The 16681-nt window shown below is 39.1% G+C and overlaps 1 protein-coding gene across 2 annotated transcripts in view; it reads left to right on the top strand.

The window, feature by feature from the left end:
* Nucleotides 1-16681, top strand: part of LOC148365608 (kinesin-like protein KIF2A) — a 26932-nt gene extending 10251 nt beyond the window's left edge. Inside the window, exons 5-22 of one of the 2 annotated variants that reach the window (XM_088335995.1) lie at nucleotides 437-491; nucleotides 569-685; nucleotides 3920-4020; nucleotides 5027-5122; nucleotides 5206-5260; nucleotides 5333-5495; nucleotides 5568-5658; nucleotides 5728-5791; nucleotides 5873-5964; nucleotides 9300-9442; nucleotides 9516-9720; nucleotides 11884-11994; nucleotides 12083-12150; nucleotides 12295-12420; nucleotides 13722-13869; nucleotides 13945-14046; nucleotides 15743-15881; nucleotides 15968-16681. In XM_088335995.1, the coding sequence (XP_088192121.1) occupies nucleotides 437-491; nucleotides 569-685; nucleotides 3920-4020; nucleotides 5027-5122; nucleotides 5206-5260; nucleotides 5333-5495; nucleotides 5568-5658; nucleotides 5728-5791; nucleotides 5873-5964; nucleotides 9300-9442; nucleotides 9516-9720; nucleotides 11884-11994; nucleotides 12083-12150; nucleotides 12295-12420; nucleotides 13722-13869; nucleotides 13945-14046; nucleotides 15743-15881; nucleotides 15968-16053 (1962 nt within the window). In that variant the 3' untranslated portion in view covers nucleotides 16054-16681. The remainder of the gene's footprint in view (nucleotides 1-436; nucleotides 492-568; nucleotides 686-3919; nucleotides 4021-5026; nucleotides 5123-5205; nucleotides 5261-5332; nucleotides 5496-5567; nucleotides 5659-5727; nucleotides 5792-5872; nucleotides 5965-9299; nucleotides 9443-9515; nucleotides 9721-11883; nucleotides 11995-12082; nucleotides 12151-12294; nucleotides 12421-13721; nucleotides 13870-13944; nucleotides 14047-15742; nucleotides 15882-15967) is intronic. The other variant, XM_088335996.1, reaches the window with a different exon arrangement.

The raw sequence follows: 16681 nt of genomic DNA, 5'->3' as shown, positions 1-16681 counted from the left end.
TGTTTTTATTATGTGGTTTAGTTATCTGTTCATTGATTGATTTGTAGGTATTCATTTATTTAAACCCTTTTTCCTACATATGGAAGGATCAGTCCTCCATAACATTGTCGATGTAACAGTACACTGATAAAACTGGAAATGAGTTGACATCAAATCAAAGACATCTAAGTGTCACTTTTTTGTAACATCGTGTTTAACAATATAATTTTAACAAAAGCCTGACAGTGTGCTGTTTAATGTACAAAATCACCAGCCACTAGCATGTGATTAAAGGAAGCTTGTGCTCTGATTAGCACTCATCTTGTCTCACATGTTTGAACTAATAATTTGAAATTGGCCACTACCATTACGTAGAAAGAATAGAGCAAATATTTTGCTCTTGAATATTGATGGGAGTAAAATGTCACAGATGTTATATGTTTTTTTTTCCTTCCAGAATCGTGGGACGATCGCACCTTCAAAATTGGAAACGCCGTCCAGGGACAGTAGAGGTTTGTTTCAGTGGGTCTTCAGGGAAGAAGAATGTGTTTTTTACCCATCTCTTATTTTTTTTTTTCTTGGTTTGCAGTGATTCCGACTCAGGCCCGTCCCCTTCTGTCTCAGCAAGTCGAACCCGCAGTGCCGATTCCTTCATCACTCCAGACGCAGCCGCCACAAGTTCCCGGACAGCAGCCGCTGCCGAATGGTAAAGTTCAAGTTCTCTTTTTACTCTTGCCTTGTCACAGTGGTTCTCAACTGGTCTTACTTCAGGAACCACCGTCCCTCCTTAATTTTAAGCCGCGACCCAAATCAAGAAAATAATTCTTCTTAAAATGATTGAATGTAAAGAGCTACCGGTGCACTTTAAACTACAGATAGAATATATAGGGGCGACTCTTTATACAAGCACCACTACACATGGGAATTTCTATACATACGTTTTTTTTAACAAAAATCTTGCTGAATGAAGAAAAATCCGGTTCACGAGCAGTCCCGGAAGCTACCACTTGAGACCGCTCTTGATCACTCACCGCCATCAGCTCGGTCCAGTTTTCGTGTACGCCTCACACAATCAGGTACCTGATCCACGCCCTTGGTAATGCCTGTTGATTACCTATATTCCACAGCAGGGTTGTCTTAGATTCATTTTATAGAATCTTCTTTTCATGGCCTTATTCATGAGTCACAGAAAAAGGGAAATGGCAAGGTGACTGAGAAAAAAAGGAGAATGATGAAACGATGTTTGTCTGAGTGACCAATCCAAGGAGTATAATCTAGAAACTGCAAGTGCCGATCACAAATCCACAGAAGAATTTACACGGCGCTTCACTGATATAATATCCGAGGGAGGTTATATTACTCTTGAAAACAGTAAAGAGGAAGACAAACCCAAGAAAATGGCGTCTAAAAAGGAGATTAGAGAGGTGCTGGGTAAGTGGGAGGAAGTTGTTGCTTTTGTTGAAAAAACCAAACATCCAGAAAAAGTGGCAGTTGATCGTGCAGCAGCTCTCTTTAATGACACTTGGCTTACACATTTCAGTAACATTTTCAAGGTAGAGACATTTGGATATATTTTTTTCCCGTTTCTTTAATTTGGTGTGAAATGGCTGGTGTTACCTCGTATTTGCAAGGCATTATTGCCATCTACTGTTAAGTGTAATTGACCCTCTGTTGTTTATTTGTTTTCTCAGTCCTATTTTGCCTAGGCAAAGCTTTGCCCAAGACCCACTTTTGTTCACAACTCACCAGTTGAGAAACACTGCCTTATAAGACTTGCCTGTGTCAGTGATGGGTGTTATTGTTGACAGAAAAAAACGTCGCATTGGTGCTATAGTTAGAATTTCTTGTCTTTTGACCACATTTTATTACAGAGTTTTTGCATCAGCCATTCACCAGAAGAGAAATTGGACAACTCTGTATGTATCACGTTTACAATCCTCACAAGGGTTTCTGGTTGTTGTATTATAGTTCCCAATAGAAAATGATAGTACATCTGTGTACATAAACCTGTCACCAGGATTCGTATGGGTGCTTGAAATCCTTGAAAATGCTTGAATTTTAATGATGTGTTTTCAAGGATTGAAAAATGCTTGTAGTTGTTGGCTTGTTTTTCAAGAAGCCTGATTAAAAACGATGCCAACACTACTCTCTGGTGTCTTCGCTTTGCCATTGCAGTTCTTCTTCCCTTGTGATTAACGGAAGCTGGCTGGCATTAGTTTGTATGGCATTCTCCCATTAAGCACCCAAGAAGACAGGGAATGTTACTCATAAACAGGACACCATGAAAGTTATATTAGTGCAAGGATTACGTATCAATTGTGGACATTTATTATGAGCCATGCAAAAAAATTACGGCAGTGTTTCCCTGGGGTAAATATGAATTGGAAGAAAGTCCTGCAACTGAACATGTTAGCTACATATCATAGTCATTTTATACCCAACACCTATATGAAGAGAGCTTTGTTTCAAAAATATTAAATCATTTATTGTTCAGATCCACAAACATATTTGTGATTTACTCAAGATCAGAAAGTCAAATGTCTTGATGAATGCGCATGTAGCTATATTCATGGCTCTGCAAAAAACATGATTCACACCAATTTCCTTATTTTAATGGTATTGGGGAAATTGGAAAATTGATTTTGAAAAACCTTAAAAAGTGCTTGAATTTGGCCTTTAAAAAAGGTGTACGAAGCCTGTAAAAATTCTGCCAGGTACTATTCGGAGTATTGATGTCTGTGGTGTGTTGGTGATGTAGCCCAGATTCAAACCATATTGCAGGAAATAATACGTGGGTGTCATCCAGTCCGAGTTTCAAGTGTTTTGCTGCTTCATCGAGAGCATGTGAAAAAAACCTCTGGTATTGAATGTTACTTTTCTAGGCCAATGCGGCCTGAAATTGCTTTTTCTTTAGTTGAATGCTCATCTATGAACTTTGAGGAATTCCACTTATACCCACAGCTTCTGATTCGCACGAAATTAATGGCGTTTCCCTATTTTTACTTGTTGGTCCTGGTGCTGACCTAGCTCATTAATTCCTCCGAGATTAGAGGAGGATTATTTATCTGTCTCCTCTAATAAACGCTTTGCTTGGGAACTGGAACTGCAGGAAATCTAAGCGTTTATATACTGCTTTCTTTGGAAAAACAAGGCGGAGTTTTGGACCCTATCCTGGTGTATTCCTTTCATTTTACCTATTGATGTTGTCAGGATATGCTGTTACCGTTTTCATCGTAACCTATGGTGGTGCATCTTATGAATCTAGTTGGTAAGGCTGTAGCAATATCCCAAAATCTCAATACGATACATTTCACGATCGGAACTCACTCTAGTGTTAATCATCACAAAACTTGTCATAGGTTGTGAATTGAAAACCGCAGGTTTTGAGCATGACCTCTGTGATAAATGAGCATATCAACGAACGAGTGACTGACAATGAAATTTGACCTATCACAAAGAAAATTCAGAAAAATAATTCAAACAAAGCAGACTAAAAATGCACAGAATCACACTTATTTTCACCAACACCTTTTACAAGGTGAACCTTTAAACAACAAAAAACTAGGAACAGTGTCTATTATATTTGGCGCCTCATAGTCGTGAAAAAATTGATAATTCAAAAAAAAAAGTTGATTGGAGTAATTTTTGCAATTTCAAGCCACGTCTGCACAGACATTCAGAAAACATGAAAACACACATCTGAAGACAATATTTTGGGACCTAATGCGTAATGATTTCATTTTATTTTTTTTAAATCCTACTGGTGTGGTCTGAGATTCGGGTAACCCCATAATAGTGAAACTCAAACATCAAAATTACTATTTTGATTGATGCATTGTGGCCCCCTATGTGAAATTATAATTGTTCCCAGTGACAAATACCTGTTCTTGAGGAAGTGTGAAACATCCATGTGTCATGGTACTTGTTCTTTTTGTGGCAGCTAGGAGGAAGTCAAACTGTGTAAAGGAGGTGGAGAAGCTGCAGGAGAAAAGGGAAAAGCGTCGACTTCAGCAACAGGAGCTGAGGGAAAAGAGAGCTCAGGTATTTTCATGCTGAAACAAATACCATATTATATGTGATGTTAAGCTACTGCCCTATTTTCACAAAGTTAAAAGGCGCAGTATCCGTAGCTGGTTTTATTTCTATATCTAACACTACTCAGGGCGCGGGTGTCCTTCCGGCTGCTGTTGTGTTGAAAAATGCTGCCCCCTGCTCTAAATGTCTCCCCTCACGCATACAAGGTGCAAATGCTCCATCCTTTACTGTTCTATTACATTCCCCCTAATAGATAAGAAGACGTTTTAGTGACCTATGTACAAGGGGGACATTTTTATGCAGGAGAGGAGGCATTTTTGGGCACAACACCGCCTTAAAACATAGACAAGTACACAAGTGTGCGTATTTAAAAATACTTGGTTGCAAAACTGAGTTTAGTTGTGGTTCATTCAAGTATTGATTACAAAGTAAAACGCACGGATAAAAACTTGTCTTAGTCCATTTTGCAGCTTCCTCCACTTGGAACCTTTGATTCCTTGATCTCTAATTCTCTAATGGCTGCTCGGTTTCCATGTTCTTCCGCGTAGCGTAGAAACCAACACCACACGGCGGACAAAAACAGGGAGGGCATTCATTCATATTTGGGGGGACAACTCTGTTCAGCCTCCGGTAGCACAATAACTATGGCATTAGCATCCATAAAAATTTCCATAAACAATGCATTGCTTGTGACATCACTTTTCACAATATGGTAGTCTACACACAGACACATAGAAGTCACAGGAGATCGCATTCAAGTCTTATTTCGTTGGAAATATAAACCATCTCATAAAAACATTGGATTTCATGCAAAAATCGGAATCAAGTATTAAACTCTGCAGTGTGTACGGCAGCCTCATTGTGTCCTCAGATACGCCCACAGCTTTACATCACACACAAGACTGACTGCACGATAGGAGGAGCCGCACAATTTAAAGAAAATCGGAGACATTCATGTGCTCCTTATGGTCGAGATAATACAGTACATCATTTTGTCCAAATCCTTTTGCAGGAGGTGGACGCAACCATTCCTAATTATGAGATTATGTGCATGATTAGAGATTTCCGCGCCAGTCTAGACTACCGTCCTCTAACTGCAGCAGATCTGGTGAGGAAAAAGTATTGCTTCTCGATGTACGAGTGCACCTGACAGTGAAAATTCGAGTCATGTTTTATTCTTGTGCTGTTTAGATTGAAGAACACAGAATATGTGTGTGCGTGAGGAAACGTCCGTTAAACAAAAAAGGTATGCATGCCCAAATCTTGTGTTTATACTCTCCTATGTCGACATGCCCACTTATTTTGCCCGTTTTTTCAGAACTCAACATGAAGGATTTGGACGTAATAACAATTCCCAGCAAGGATGTAGTAATGGTGCACGAACCTAAACAGAAGGTGGACCTGACTCGGTTCTTGGAGAACCAAACCTTCCGTTTTGACTACGCCTTTGATGACGCCACGACCAATGAGATGGTTTACAGGTAGGTTGTGTCTCTATCAGAGTTTGTTTTGGTTATAAAGTGGTTGTGCCTCATAAAATGTGTTTTCTGAAGGTTCACTGCCAGACCGTTAGTGGAGACCATATTTGAGAGAGGCATGGCCACTTGCTTTGCTTATGGGCAAACAGGCAGTGGTAAAACACATGTGAGTAATTTAAATCGGAGACTATTAATAAAAAAGTCCTTTATTTTATGTAAAGCGTTTGCATTTTAGACAATGGGTGGAGATTTCTCTGGGAAAAACCAAGATTGCTCAAAAGGAATTTATGCTCTGGCTGGTAAGACCAAGGTCAAATGAACAATGTTTGATGTTTAAAATGCATTTCCGTTTGCCATTAATCGTTTGTATTTGTGTCCAGCTCGGGACGTATTTGTCATGTTGAAGAAACCCAATTATAAGAAATTAGAACTCCAAGTGTTTGCAACCTTTTTTGAAATCTACAGTGGTAAGGTGAGAAACGCAAACATTTTTCTGGACTTAATTCCTTCTAAAGAAAATCAAACAAGTAATTTTGTGGTAAAAACATGTTCTGTGCGTCCACTGGTCGTGGGCAAAGAGTGGCCTCAGAACCCATTCAGGCATTTTCTCAAATTTTTTTAGCCAAAGGTTCATTACTCGGTGTTTCAGTCATATTTGCCATTTACTGACCCCCGCTGAAGTGATTTGAATTAAATTCTCGTTGATATCAACATGCTGGACATTTCTTGCAATGATAGTAGACATGGCACTCAAGAGTAAACGTGTAATACAGATTTTAAAGAGAAAACTCGGGTTAAAAAAAAAAGTCAGGCTAAATTAGCAAAAAGATCTACAAGGTATAGCTCAGAGACTGGCCCAAGTTGTAAGAATACTGCAATGAAAAATAGTACAAACAAAAGTGTAATTAGAAGTAGTGCGATATAATTTAGCAGCAACTATGATTCCCAAATAAGTAAATAAATAAAGTATAAGTATCCATTTCTCAATGCAACTGGCAAGATATATTTTTATTGTTTTACAGTTTTGTGCACAACTTGAGGGTGGTGATTGCCCTGGGAAAGAAAGCAGTATTTCAGCTGTGTTTTGAAATCGTAACGTTGCAATGAAGTCACGAAGAATCAATATTATTTTGGTAATGACTTGTTTTTTTCTCTCAACGAATGCAACAATGCACACATATAATTTTCCAATTGTTTATTTATTTTTATGAAAATAATTGTGTCCAATGCAGTGCGACTTCATCTTTTTCGTCTCTGACTATAAATGAACTACCTGGCTGACTTTTGAGTGCCTTAACTTGTAACACGTTTGCACCTGATTCAACCTGGTATATACCTTCGTGACCGGTTGAGTCTCAACAGGCTCTACCCAAACTGAGGCCTCGTTTTCACCAGTCTCGTGACAATAATAATCGACAGACTTCGAATCACTAACACACTTCGAAACGGGGCTTCATTTTCCACACCCACTCTTACTCAACTCTAGCTTTGATGCCGCGGGGCGTTTTGCCCATCACTAGAGTCTTAACATTAATCATGTCAGAGGCAGCCAACTTGTCAATGACTGTCCAACAAACATGCCATCATGGTTACTTCAGTTTCAGATAACAAACCAGACATGTCTCACTGTTTTTTCGGATTTTAGTAATTTTATAGTAGTTCGTAGTACTTCACCACTCCATACTACGACATTTTTTTTTAAATTAGAAGTGTCTTTTCTGTCATTGATACCAATGTAGTGAATATTATTTACAAAAAGATTGAAATAAGACACTCCAGGATAAACACGTGTTAGACGTTGTGTAAGTATGCATATAGGATTGTACGAGTGTAAATTCATATATGTAGCCTGTATATATGTATGTATATATGCAAATGTGTATGTATGTATGTGTATATGCATCTGTATATAAATATATATTTTGTTTTGCAAAGGGGTGAGCGCTAATAAGCTAGGCTTCTGCTCACTCCTTCCTAAATATGTTGTTTGTTTTCTCTTTATTTTCTGGTTTATGTAGTTTCCTCATTAGTTTTTCTATTTTGTTTATTTATTTTATTTAATGTTTTTGTTTTGAGAAATTGTTTGACAAAAATCAGGAAGCTTTGTAATACTTGTAATGGAAATTCAGAATAAATTGCAACAGTAAATAGTAAAAAAAATAATAAAATGAATGTCAAGTCAAATTTATTTGTACAGCCCTTAATCACAAGTCTCAAAGGGCTGCACAGACCACCATGACAACATACGCTGATCTGAAACTGACATGAGGGCAAGGAATAACAAAAAACCCTCAGCATGTGGAAATTTAAGAAATTGGTTGCAGATGATGTAATACCCCTTCCATGAAGGCCAGGCTGGAATGGATGTTGCAAGAGCATCAGCAGAAGATACACAGTCAACAGCAACAATAAACAAAATAAGTGAAATCATGCTTAAAGACTACAATCTTAGGATAAATAGGCAAACAGTTTTACAAGTTGGTGCTTGGAAACTGGCCTCAGATGTAAGTGCATCGTAATTTTAGTGCAATGAAAAATAGTGCATTGGAACAACAGTGCAATATCATTTAACAGCAACAACATTTCCCAATAAATTGATAAACAAGATATTAATACCAATTGTTCTATACAATACCAATTTTTCAATACAACTGGCAAGATGTATATATATTTTTTACAGTCTTGCACGATTGTTTAGGGTGGTGATAATGCAGCACTTGAGTGTAGTGAAAAAATGGAGAACTCCAAATGTTGTCGATGGAAGGTGTATTTTTTTATAATTATGAGTGTTTATTAATGGGTGTTTATACATTTATGGTTTAACAAGTATTTATGATTCCAAGTTCATATTAAATGTAGTATTTATACTTAGTATTGTAAAATGTATGACAATCGGGTTTATGAAAATGTCTTAATAATGTTAGTTAATTTACCATATGAATATATGTTGCAATTTCAATTATTGACCACAAATGTAAGTACTGTATTTGCCTGGATTGAGTATAGGCTATTTAAACTTTTCCACATAATTGACTTTCATCAAAGTGTTACTTAACTCTTGCAAGAGGGCATCGGGACAAGAAACTGACTTAAATAGAGTCACGGAATTGACATTTATTACAGTTCGACTATTGTATGACATATATATATATATATATATATATATATATATATATATTTTTTTTTTTTTAAATTAAAGATATTTGATTTATTTAGACGTGTATTGAGAAATATTGTGAGCAGGTAATCTTACTAATTAGGATGTTTATTTTTAATGCAAGACAGCTCTTGAATATGGAAGGGGGATTACCTTATGTGTGGTCCCTTCTTAGGGTTTCTTCATTTTCCTCATCCTGAGGTTTTGAGGTTTTTTTTGCCCTCATGTAGGTTTTAGATCAGGGGATGGAGTAATAATAGTCTGTAGTTTGCAATTATCCGTGCAACCCTTTGAGACTTATTGTAATTAAGGGCTATTCAAATAAAAATGACTTGACTTGATAATCCTGAGGGAAAAAAATGGTCTTTGTTAAGGACCCGTAGCGCCAGAGGACAACAGGTCAAAGAGGTGGTGGTGAGAGGAGTCCCTTATAATGTTTATAATGTTTGTCGCTTTTGTTTTTTTTTAAACTGCTAGTACAGTTGCCTTCGCGTCAATCAGCTCAAAATATATTACGAGTAGCTTTTGCTGCTTAATTAATTTACCATGAACACAGGGATAATTACAAGTTATCACAAGTTGGGGCGAGAATTACATTGTCAAGACAAGTTTAGGGTTGACTCTAAATTCAACTATGCACACTTTGCAAGGTGTTTGACTTGCTGAATCGGAAAACTAAACTGAGAGTGCTGGAGGACCGAAAACAGCAAGTGCAAGTTGTGGGGCTTCAGGAGAAGGAGGTCAAGTGCACAGAAGATGTTCTGAGGCTCATAGAAGTGGGCAACAGCTGCAGGTGCAAACTTGTACAATACACGGAAACACATGGAGTTCAGTGCCGTCTTCATCTAACCAATTCGTCTCCCTAGGACATCTGGGCAGACGTCAGCCAACGCGCACTCGTCTCGCAGCCACGCCGTGTTCCAGATCATTCTTCGAAGGAAGGGCAAGATGCATGGAAAGTTTTCCCTCATTGACTTGGCCGGGAACGAAAGAGGAGCCGATACTTCAAGCGCCGACCGGCAGACTCGGTTGGAGGGCGCCGAGATCAACAAAAGTTTGCTGGCACTCAAGGTTTGTGGGATGTTAACCGACATTTAGCATCGGCCTTCTTGATTATAAATCTATTTGTTTTCTTATATGTGTCTTAGGGATTAAATATAGAGGCCTGTTAGAGCTGGACAATGTCCCCTTAAATTAAAGGTCATTATCCATCCATTATGTGCACCGCTTATCCTCAGTAGGGTCGCGGGGGTGCCGGAGCCCATCACAGTCATCTTCGGGCAGTGGGCAGGGAACACCCTGAACCGGTTACCAGCCAGTCGCAGGGCACACAGATACAGACAACTCACTCGCTCATTCACACCTAGGGACAATTTGGACCGGCCAATTAACCTGACATGCATGTTTTTGGAATTTGGGAGGAAACTGGAGTGCTCGGAGGAAACCCACGCAAGCATGGGGAGAACATGCAAACTCCACACAGGAAGGTTCCATCTCATGACCTCAGAACTCTGCCGCACACGCGCTAACCACTGTGCTGCTGTGTTTCCTAAATTAAGTTTTTCAACCTTATTCTTAAGTAAGAATATAATACAAAAAAGGACATGAATACGAGAACAAGTTTGACATTTCTTTGATCACATTACAACTAATATTTTTTAACAGTGATAAGTTATTGAAATGTTACTTTTGTAAATGTTACTAAAAGAGATATTGTTTACTATGTAGCGCGTCTTTTGGTAAAAAAAATATTTCATTATAGAACAATATTCATCCATCTATCTATCTACCCTGGTCATATCCCTCGAGAGGGCTGACGGACAGCAAGACAAACACGTATAAAAACAAAGAAAAATTAAAAATGGGAAAAGGTAGCAAAAAACACACAAAATGTTTTGTACCATGGCCGACCCAAATGCCCAAACACCCAAACAAGTTAAGCACCTTGGCATCCGAGTTGGTCATGCTTTCGTCCCTCCAGATGAAAGAGGACCGACAGCTTTCACCGGTTTACCCCTGCCGCATCATACGAGTACCCTGCCCATCCCTTAGAACGCGTACAAACATCCATTCCACTATCCTTTTACAACACCTCTCCACTCATTCCAATCACCAACAAGAGCTCTAGCTTCCACTATATTGAGACTTCTTTCCTGCAGAGCACTCATAACACTATCCATCCACGTCCTCTTGGTCTCCTTCCATTTTACTTCTGCTAAAACAATATTTATTTGAATTGATTAAAAAAATACATTATCGTATACACGTTTATTTTTTAAAATAGCAGGTCAAGTAAACTTTATTTTACGTAACATGAGGTTTACGTAGAATTAACATAATTGGCCGCCATCTTGCTGCTATGGGTACCCCCAAAAAATGAAAATCTTGTGAAAAGTGAATTTAAAAAGCTGTAGTTTTGTCACTTTGCGTCTTAATAGTTTTTATTTTTCCTTGTGCTTTGTAGCACTTGATTTCAGTTGCACTACACAATACATTGACATGTAGTGGTCAAATATTACAGTTTCCTTTTGTTTTACATAGAGCTCTTGCGTGGTCATTTTTCAAATGCTGCTTCCTTACAAAACGAGCTGCTGCTAAGATTTTCTCTGGTATTTACTGGGCTGCTTCTATCCCTATTTTGCTATTCAGATTTACATGAGAGTAATCGTATGTTTATGAATACAGGAGACAAAAAACACATTTTACTTTTTGACCAGCAACCAATGAAGTTTTAGTTTGAAATTAAAATTTCAATAATTTGTTTGTAGGCATTTTCATCCTTCTGAACAGTTAAGCATCTAATACTAGCTTTTGCGCAGGCAACTCTAGTGTCTGTGAGGCAAGATGCTAATGCTAACAGACAAAATAACCAAGTTAAGCGCTAATGCTAGGTGAGGTCAATGGAAGTATGTGCTGAATCCAGGTTTGTGACTGCTAGGGAACCACAGGCACATGCTGCGCTAGCATGAATAAACAAGAGAGGACAGAAGATAGAGATTCACAAAGCCCATAAAGGCAAAATACACACTGCAGCAAAAAGTGAATAGGAGGCAATTTCATAATTTATTAAATACTCAGTTATTACAGGAAATGACCTCATTCACTGCCGTTGAGTGTTACATTTTCAAAAGTTCTATTTTACAGAAACTGCTTGCTGTGAATGTGTCAGGCGGAAAAACTTGATATGTGACACTGGCTTACAGCCTATACCTTAAAACATGCGTGTCCCTTCAGGAGTGCATCAGAGCTCTTGGCCGCAACAAACCACATACTCCATTCCGAGCTAGCAAACTCACCCAGGTCCTGCGGGACTCCTTCATCGGTGAAAATTCCCGTACGTGCATGGTGAGTCACGTCTGCCTGCATCCCAACATCGCTATATATTTTGGAACAGTCGTATTCTGAAAGATTTTCTTTTTTTTTACTTGTGCAGATTGCAACAATCTCTCCCGGTATGACGTCCTGCGAGAACACCCTCAACACGCTCCGCTACGCCAACAGGTGCTCAAGTTCACTGGGCAATGTATTCTTGTCAACCGTAGATTGACAGTCGTCGTAAATTGTTTCCTTCTCTTGCTCGTTTAACTTTCTATCCTGCTCTCTTCCCTGCCTCCCTCCATGCTGCACCTCCACGCCGTGTCGTAGGGTGAAAGAATTTGGGATTAGTCCGTCCGACATTCCCTTTTCCCAAAGTGGTCAAGGGAGTCGCCCTGAGCACTCTCCCACCAATACCTTTGAGTTTGATGATTTTGCTGCTACTCCGCTTGGCAGGTCGAGCGCTTTTGCACTATGCCGCGGTTATTATCATGTGTACTTGATGGACTTGTTATAATGGCAACATGAATTCAAACACGAGAGCAGGATCATGGTGGTGCATGTACTGGTCTAAAATGTACTCATCGGTTGACTGATTTAATGGGACTTGTGTCAAAATATGGCAGCTCTCGTATTTGATTTCATCTGGGTGTGTATATTAGATTTATGAACTGCTGGACACGCTCACCATTTACATCTGCATGTGACTTATGATTGTATCCCCTACCATCTGTGATTTCTGTGACATCTTTTTTTATGCCTACATTGTCAACATCATTTTGAGTTCCTCCTTGGCACAACCCGGTGACCAATTCACACAGAAATTTAAGGGTAAACAAACTACATTATGTCGCAAATTAAAGGGACACTTGACTTCTAGATGTTGCTGCATTGTATAGTGCAACCAAAAGGAATGCATGTTTATATGATACTTCATGTATTTTTGCTTACTGAACATACATTACAGATCAGTTCAGGGTGTTCCATACACACTGCCAGGAGATAGCTGGGATGGGCTCCAGCACACCCTTTGACCCTAATGAGTATAAGCGGTGCAGATAATGGATGGATAGATGAATGGCATACTGTTAGGTCTATTACCTTACATCTTTGAATTAAACACAAAATAAGAGAGACAAGCGAGACTGATATTATCTCATGAAGAACTGCAACAGCTCCCCTATTTTATTACAAACAATTGAGTCACAGGGTCAATGGGGGGGGAGAGTTTAACATAGCAAGAGGACACCATCGTGAAACGAGAAACATCAAACAGACCGGAGAAATATAAACCTTACAATGCAGCAGCTTCTCTTCTCAGGCAAATGGTTGAGTGGTTCACTGAGTAATAACTCTCTTGAAGCAAGGAAAACATTTTACTCAACTGTAGGAACCCCATATAATTAAGACAATTCTAATTCCAATTCTAACATTGCTTTCTTGTCACAAATGAACATCACCTGTACATTCAAGGAAACTGTGCGGGTCAGATGTATCGACATTTCGTTCTGTATACACGTGTACTAGAATGTCAATAAAGTAGATCTGAATCTGAAATAATGTATGAATGAACCACGTTTTTCAGAAAAAACTTTACTCTCCATGCATGACATCGCCATTCCCATTACGATGTCATCCTGTGCAAGTCAACCCCGCCCAAGCTATTTTCCATCTGACAAGATGATTCTAGAAGCGCATGTGATCGGGGGAACTACTACGAGCATTCTTCATGAGATAAATGTCACTTTATGGTTCAGGGTGAAGGAGCTTACTGTGGACCACAACCAGATGATGGAGGGAGGTCGAGTCAACATCCATGCTATAAACCAACTGGACTTTGTGGAGGGTGAATGGCAGAACAGTTCACCGCAGAGAGATGACCTCAAGCTGCTCTGTGAGCAGAACGTAAGTTACGGGCTGAGAGTTGTATAGCATTCATGCAACCATTTTATCTAGTAATTAAACTCAATACATTTCCAGGAAGAGGAAGTGTCTCCTCAGCTTTTCTCCTTCCATGAGGCTGTCTCTCAATTGGTAAAAATGGAGGAACAGGTCCTAGAGGATCATCGGGCTGTCTTCCAGGTAAGACCATACAAGAAAGTCTGACATTCCGCAGCATTTTTAAATCTCATTCCATGACTTGTGTAGGGTATTTAGGCGATCCCCAAAATCTATTTGTATACATAAGCAACAAATTAATCATTATATGACATTTGTCTCGCCTGTTGGAGCACCACAGAAGTTTTTAGATATTTTCCCAGCAAAAATGGCTAAAAAAACATGTTTAATATGATCTGAAGTGTCGCTACACGCAACATTTAATCGTGACATCTTTTACGAGGCAAGTTTCCTTATATTTTAATCAAGATACAATTCTTTTACTACAAATATGCAGAAGAAAATTGAATGAAACATGACACTTGGGGCTAAATACTACCATATTAAGGGACAGAGGGAAAAACGGGTACAGACGCTGCCATACTTACGAACGAAATCTGGACGATCGTTCATAAATTGAATTTGTTCATAAGTTGCTTCAGTGCTATATTTTGTATATTTACGGTTTATATAAGTATGTCCAAGGCTTGTTTAAGTAATCTGTATTGTTTTATACTAAAAAAAAACATTTCATAAAATAATATTCTCTATATAATGTTCAGTTTATCACACCTTTGGAAGAGATCCTCCTATGTGGTAAAAAGTGGCTGAAAAAAAGCATTCCGACCATTTTCTCAACCGCGTCAAGCTTTCTTAATCCACTTTCGTTTCAGAAGAAACGGCTGGCCTCTTCTTTAAAGTTTACACCAACCATATTGAATAGATGCATGAGATATTAAACAATAAAAATGTCAAAGTTCTTAGCGTAATGGAGACACAGTATAGAATAGAATATGCCTTTATTGTCATTGTTACAACATGGGATATGCTGTGACAACAAAATTGGACGACTCCTGTTCCACATTTACATACTATATACACACACTAGGAAGAGGAAGTCGGATTTCTTCTTCGGGGTGGATGCTGGGTGACCTCTCACAGCGCCATGTGGTGGAAAGAAGCACTTGACTGGGAGGTCGGTGGTTCGGCTCGCTACAACGGGTCAGGTGCAATCGACATTTCGTTCTGTGTACATTGTTACACAGAATGACAATACAAGGAAATTATTATTATTATTATTACAGTAATCTGATTCATCGATTATTAAAATATTTGGTAGTTGCTGCCCCTTGGGTGTTATTCTAATCAGACCAATATGCATTTATATTTGATGACATAGCAATCAAGATATCTCAGGTCGTTACTTGGGTGGTATAAAGACGGTTTGTGAAGATCGATAGGGGAAAAACTAAGATTGGGGGAAAAAAAACAAACAGGAAAAATAATACCTTTTGCATAACGTTTTCCTGTCAGAGATTAGCAGCGCGATGCTGCAGCCTGTTGGAGAAAAACAATATCAGTCCTTTCAGTTGTTCTTGTTTCGCAAGGTGCTTTCTGGCAGCATGTGTTTTTTGCGCTATCTACGGCCTAAGGGAGATACGCAAGACTGGAAGAATTAGACAACTATACAAAAGAGAAAAGTCTTTAAATGATCGCCAACTTTGCAAAGACGTGTGCCAGGAAGCTGTGGTACTTTTCAGCCCCACACAGAACTGGAATAAAGTTAGAAATTGGGACCTCCTCCTTCACGCACTGGTTGGGCACCCATAGCCTATCGCTCTGTCAAAAGTGGCCATGTCCTCTACATGTGATTCAAGATTTCTTGGTTTCCAATTTGAAGGAGTCAATCAGATGGCTGGAGGACGAGAAGGAGCTCATTAGGATGACAGAAGAGGAAGTGGACTACGATGTGGAGTCCTACGCCACTCAGCTGGAGAAAATCCTGGACCAGAAAATCGAGATCCTCACAGAGCTCCGAGGTTTGAATCAAACAAAGAACAGCTCTGAGGTGCTTGAGTTAAACGTTCATCTAGACTTAACCGCTTGCCTTTTGTGTTTGGCGCAGATAAAGTTAAGTCATTCCACTGTGCTCTACAAGAAGAAGAGAAGGCCAGCAAGCAAATCAACCCCAAGAGGCCACGTGCTCTTTAATAAAACTGAGGTGGTGGGATGGAAACCACTTGACAAGGCGTTTGTGTCAAGGCACAAATAAAAGGACCGACCTTCCCGATAGGTTCCAACAATTGCAACCGTTTTAACTCTGCATAGAAAAAACAACTGCAACACTACAACGGTCTTGGGACATTTAGGGAGAACACTTGCGAAAGAAAATGGAGAATATGTTGGAGTACAACCATTCTCCTTTAAAGATTTTCTTCAAGACTTGTTTTTACTTTTGAGCAGATTTCTTTGGGGGAAGGGGAAAGGTTTGTTCCAAAATTTTGCCAGAAAAAATAAGTGAGTTACGGTTGACCTGGCGAAAATGTACAGTCCGCATGTGCACCCATTTTATGGTGGCAGAATGTTTGTCAAGAAATTGTTAAGTCCAATCAGCCGACTTGCTGCTCTCCTGATTTTTACGAGGAAGAAGCAAGTGGTGGCGCCAAATAAGGTGTCCTTGATGCCCCTTAAAAAATGTATGCGTAGTTTGCTTCCATTTGTGCCATTTAATGCTGTGCAGCAATAGTTTATAACTTCATGTCCAACATTTTCCACCCCTTTCACAATTTCTTATAAAAGCAACTGGAAAGGAAAAATAAATGAAAAGTCAACAATGCTA

Source organism: Urocampus carinirostris, chromosome 5 (genome assembly GCF_059441175.1).
Source record: "Urocampus carinirostris isolate Australia breed hairy pipefish chromosome 5, RoL_Ucar_1.0, whole genome shotgun sequence".
Classification (NCBI taxonomy): domain Eukaryota; kingdom Metazoa; phylum Chordata; class Actinopteri; order Syngnathiformes; family Syngnathidae; genus Urocampus; species Urocampus carinirostris.
Note: the sequence above shows the minus strand (reverse complement) of the source record. Positions and strands in the feature narration are given on the sequence as shown.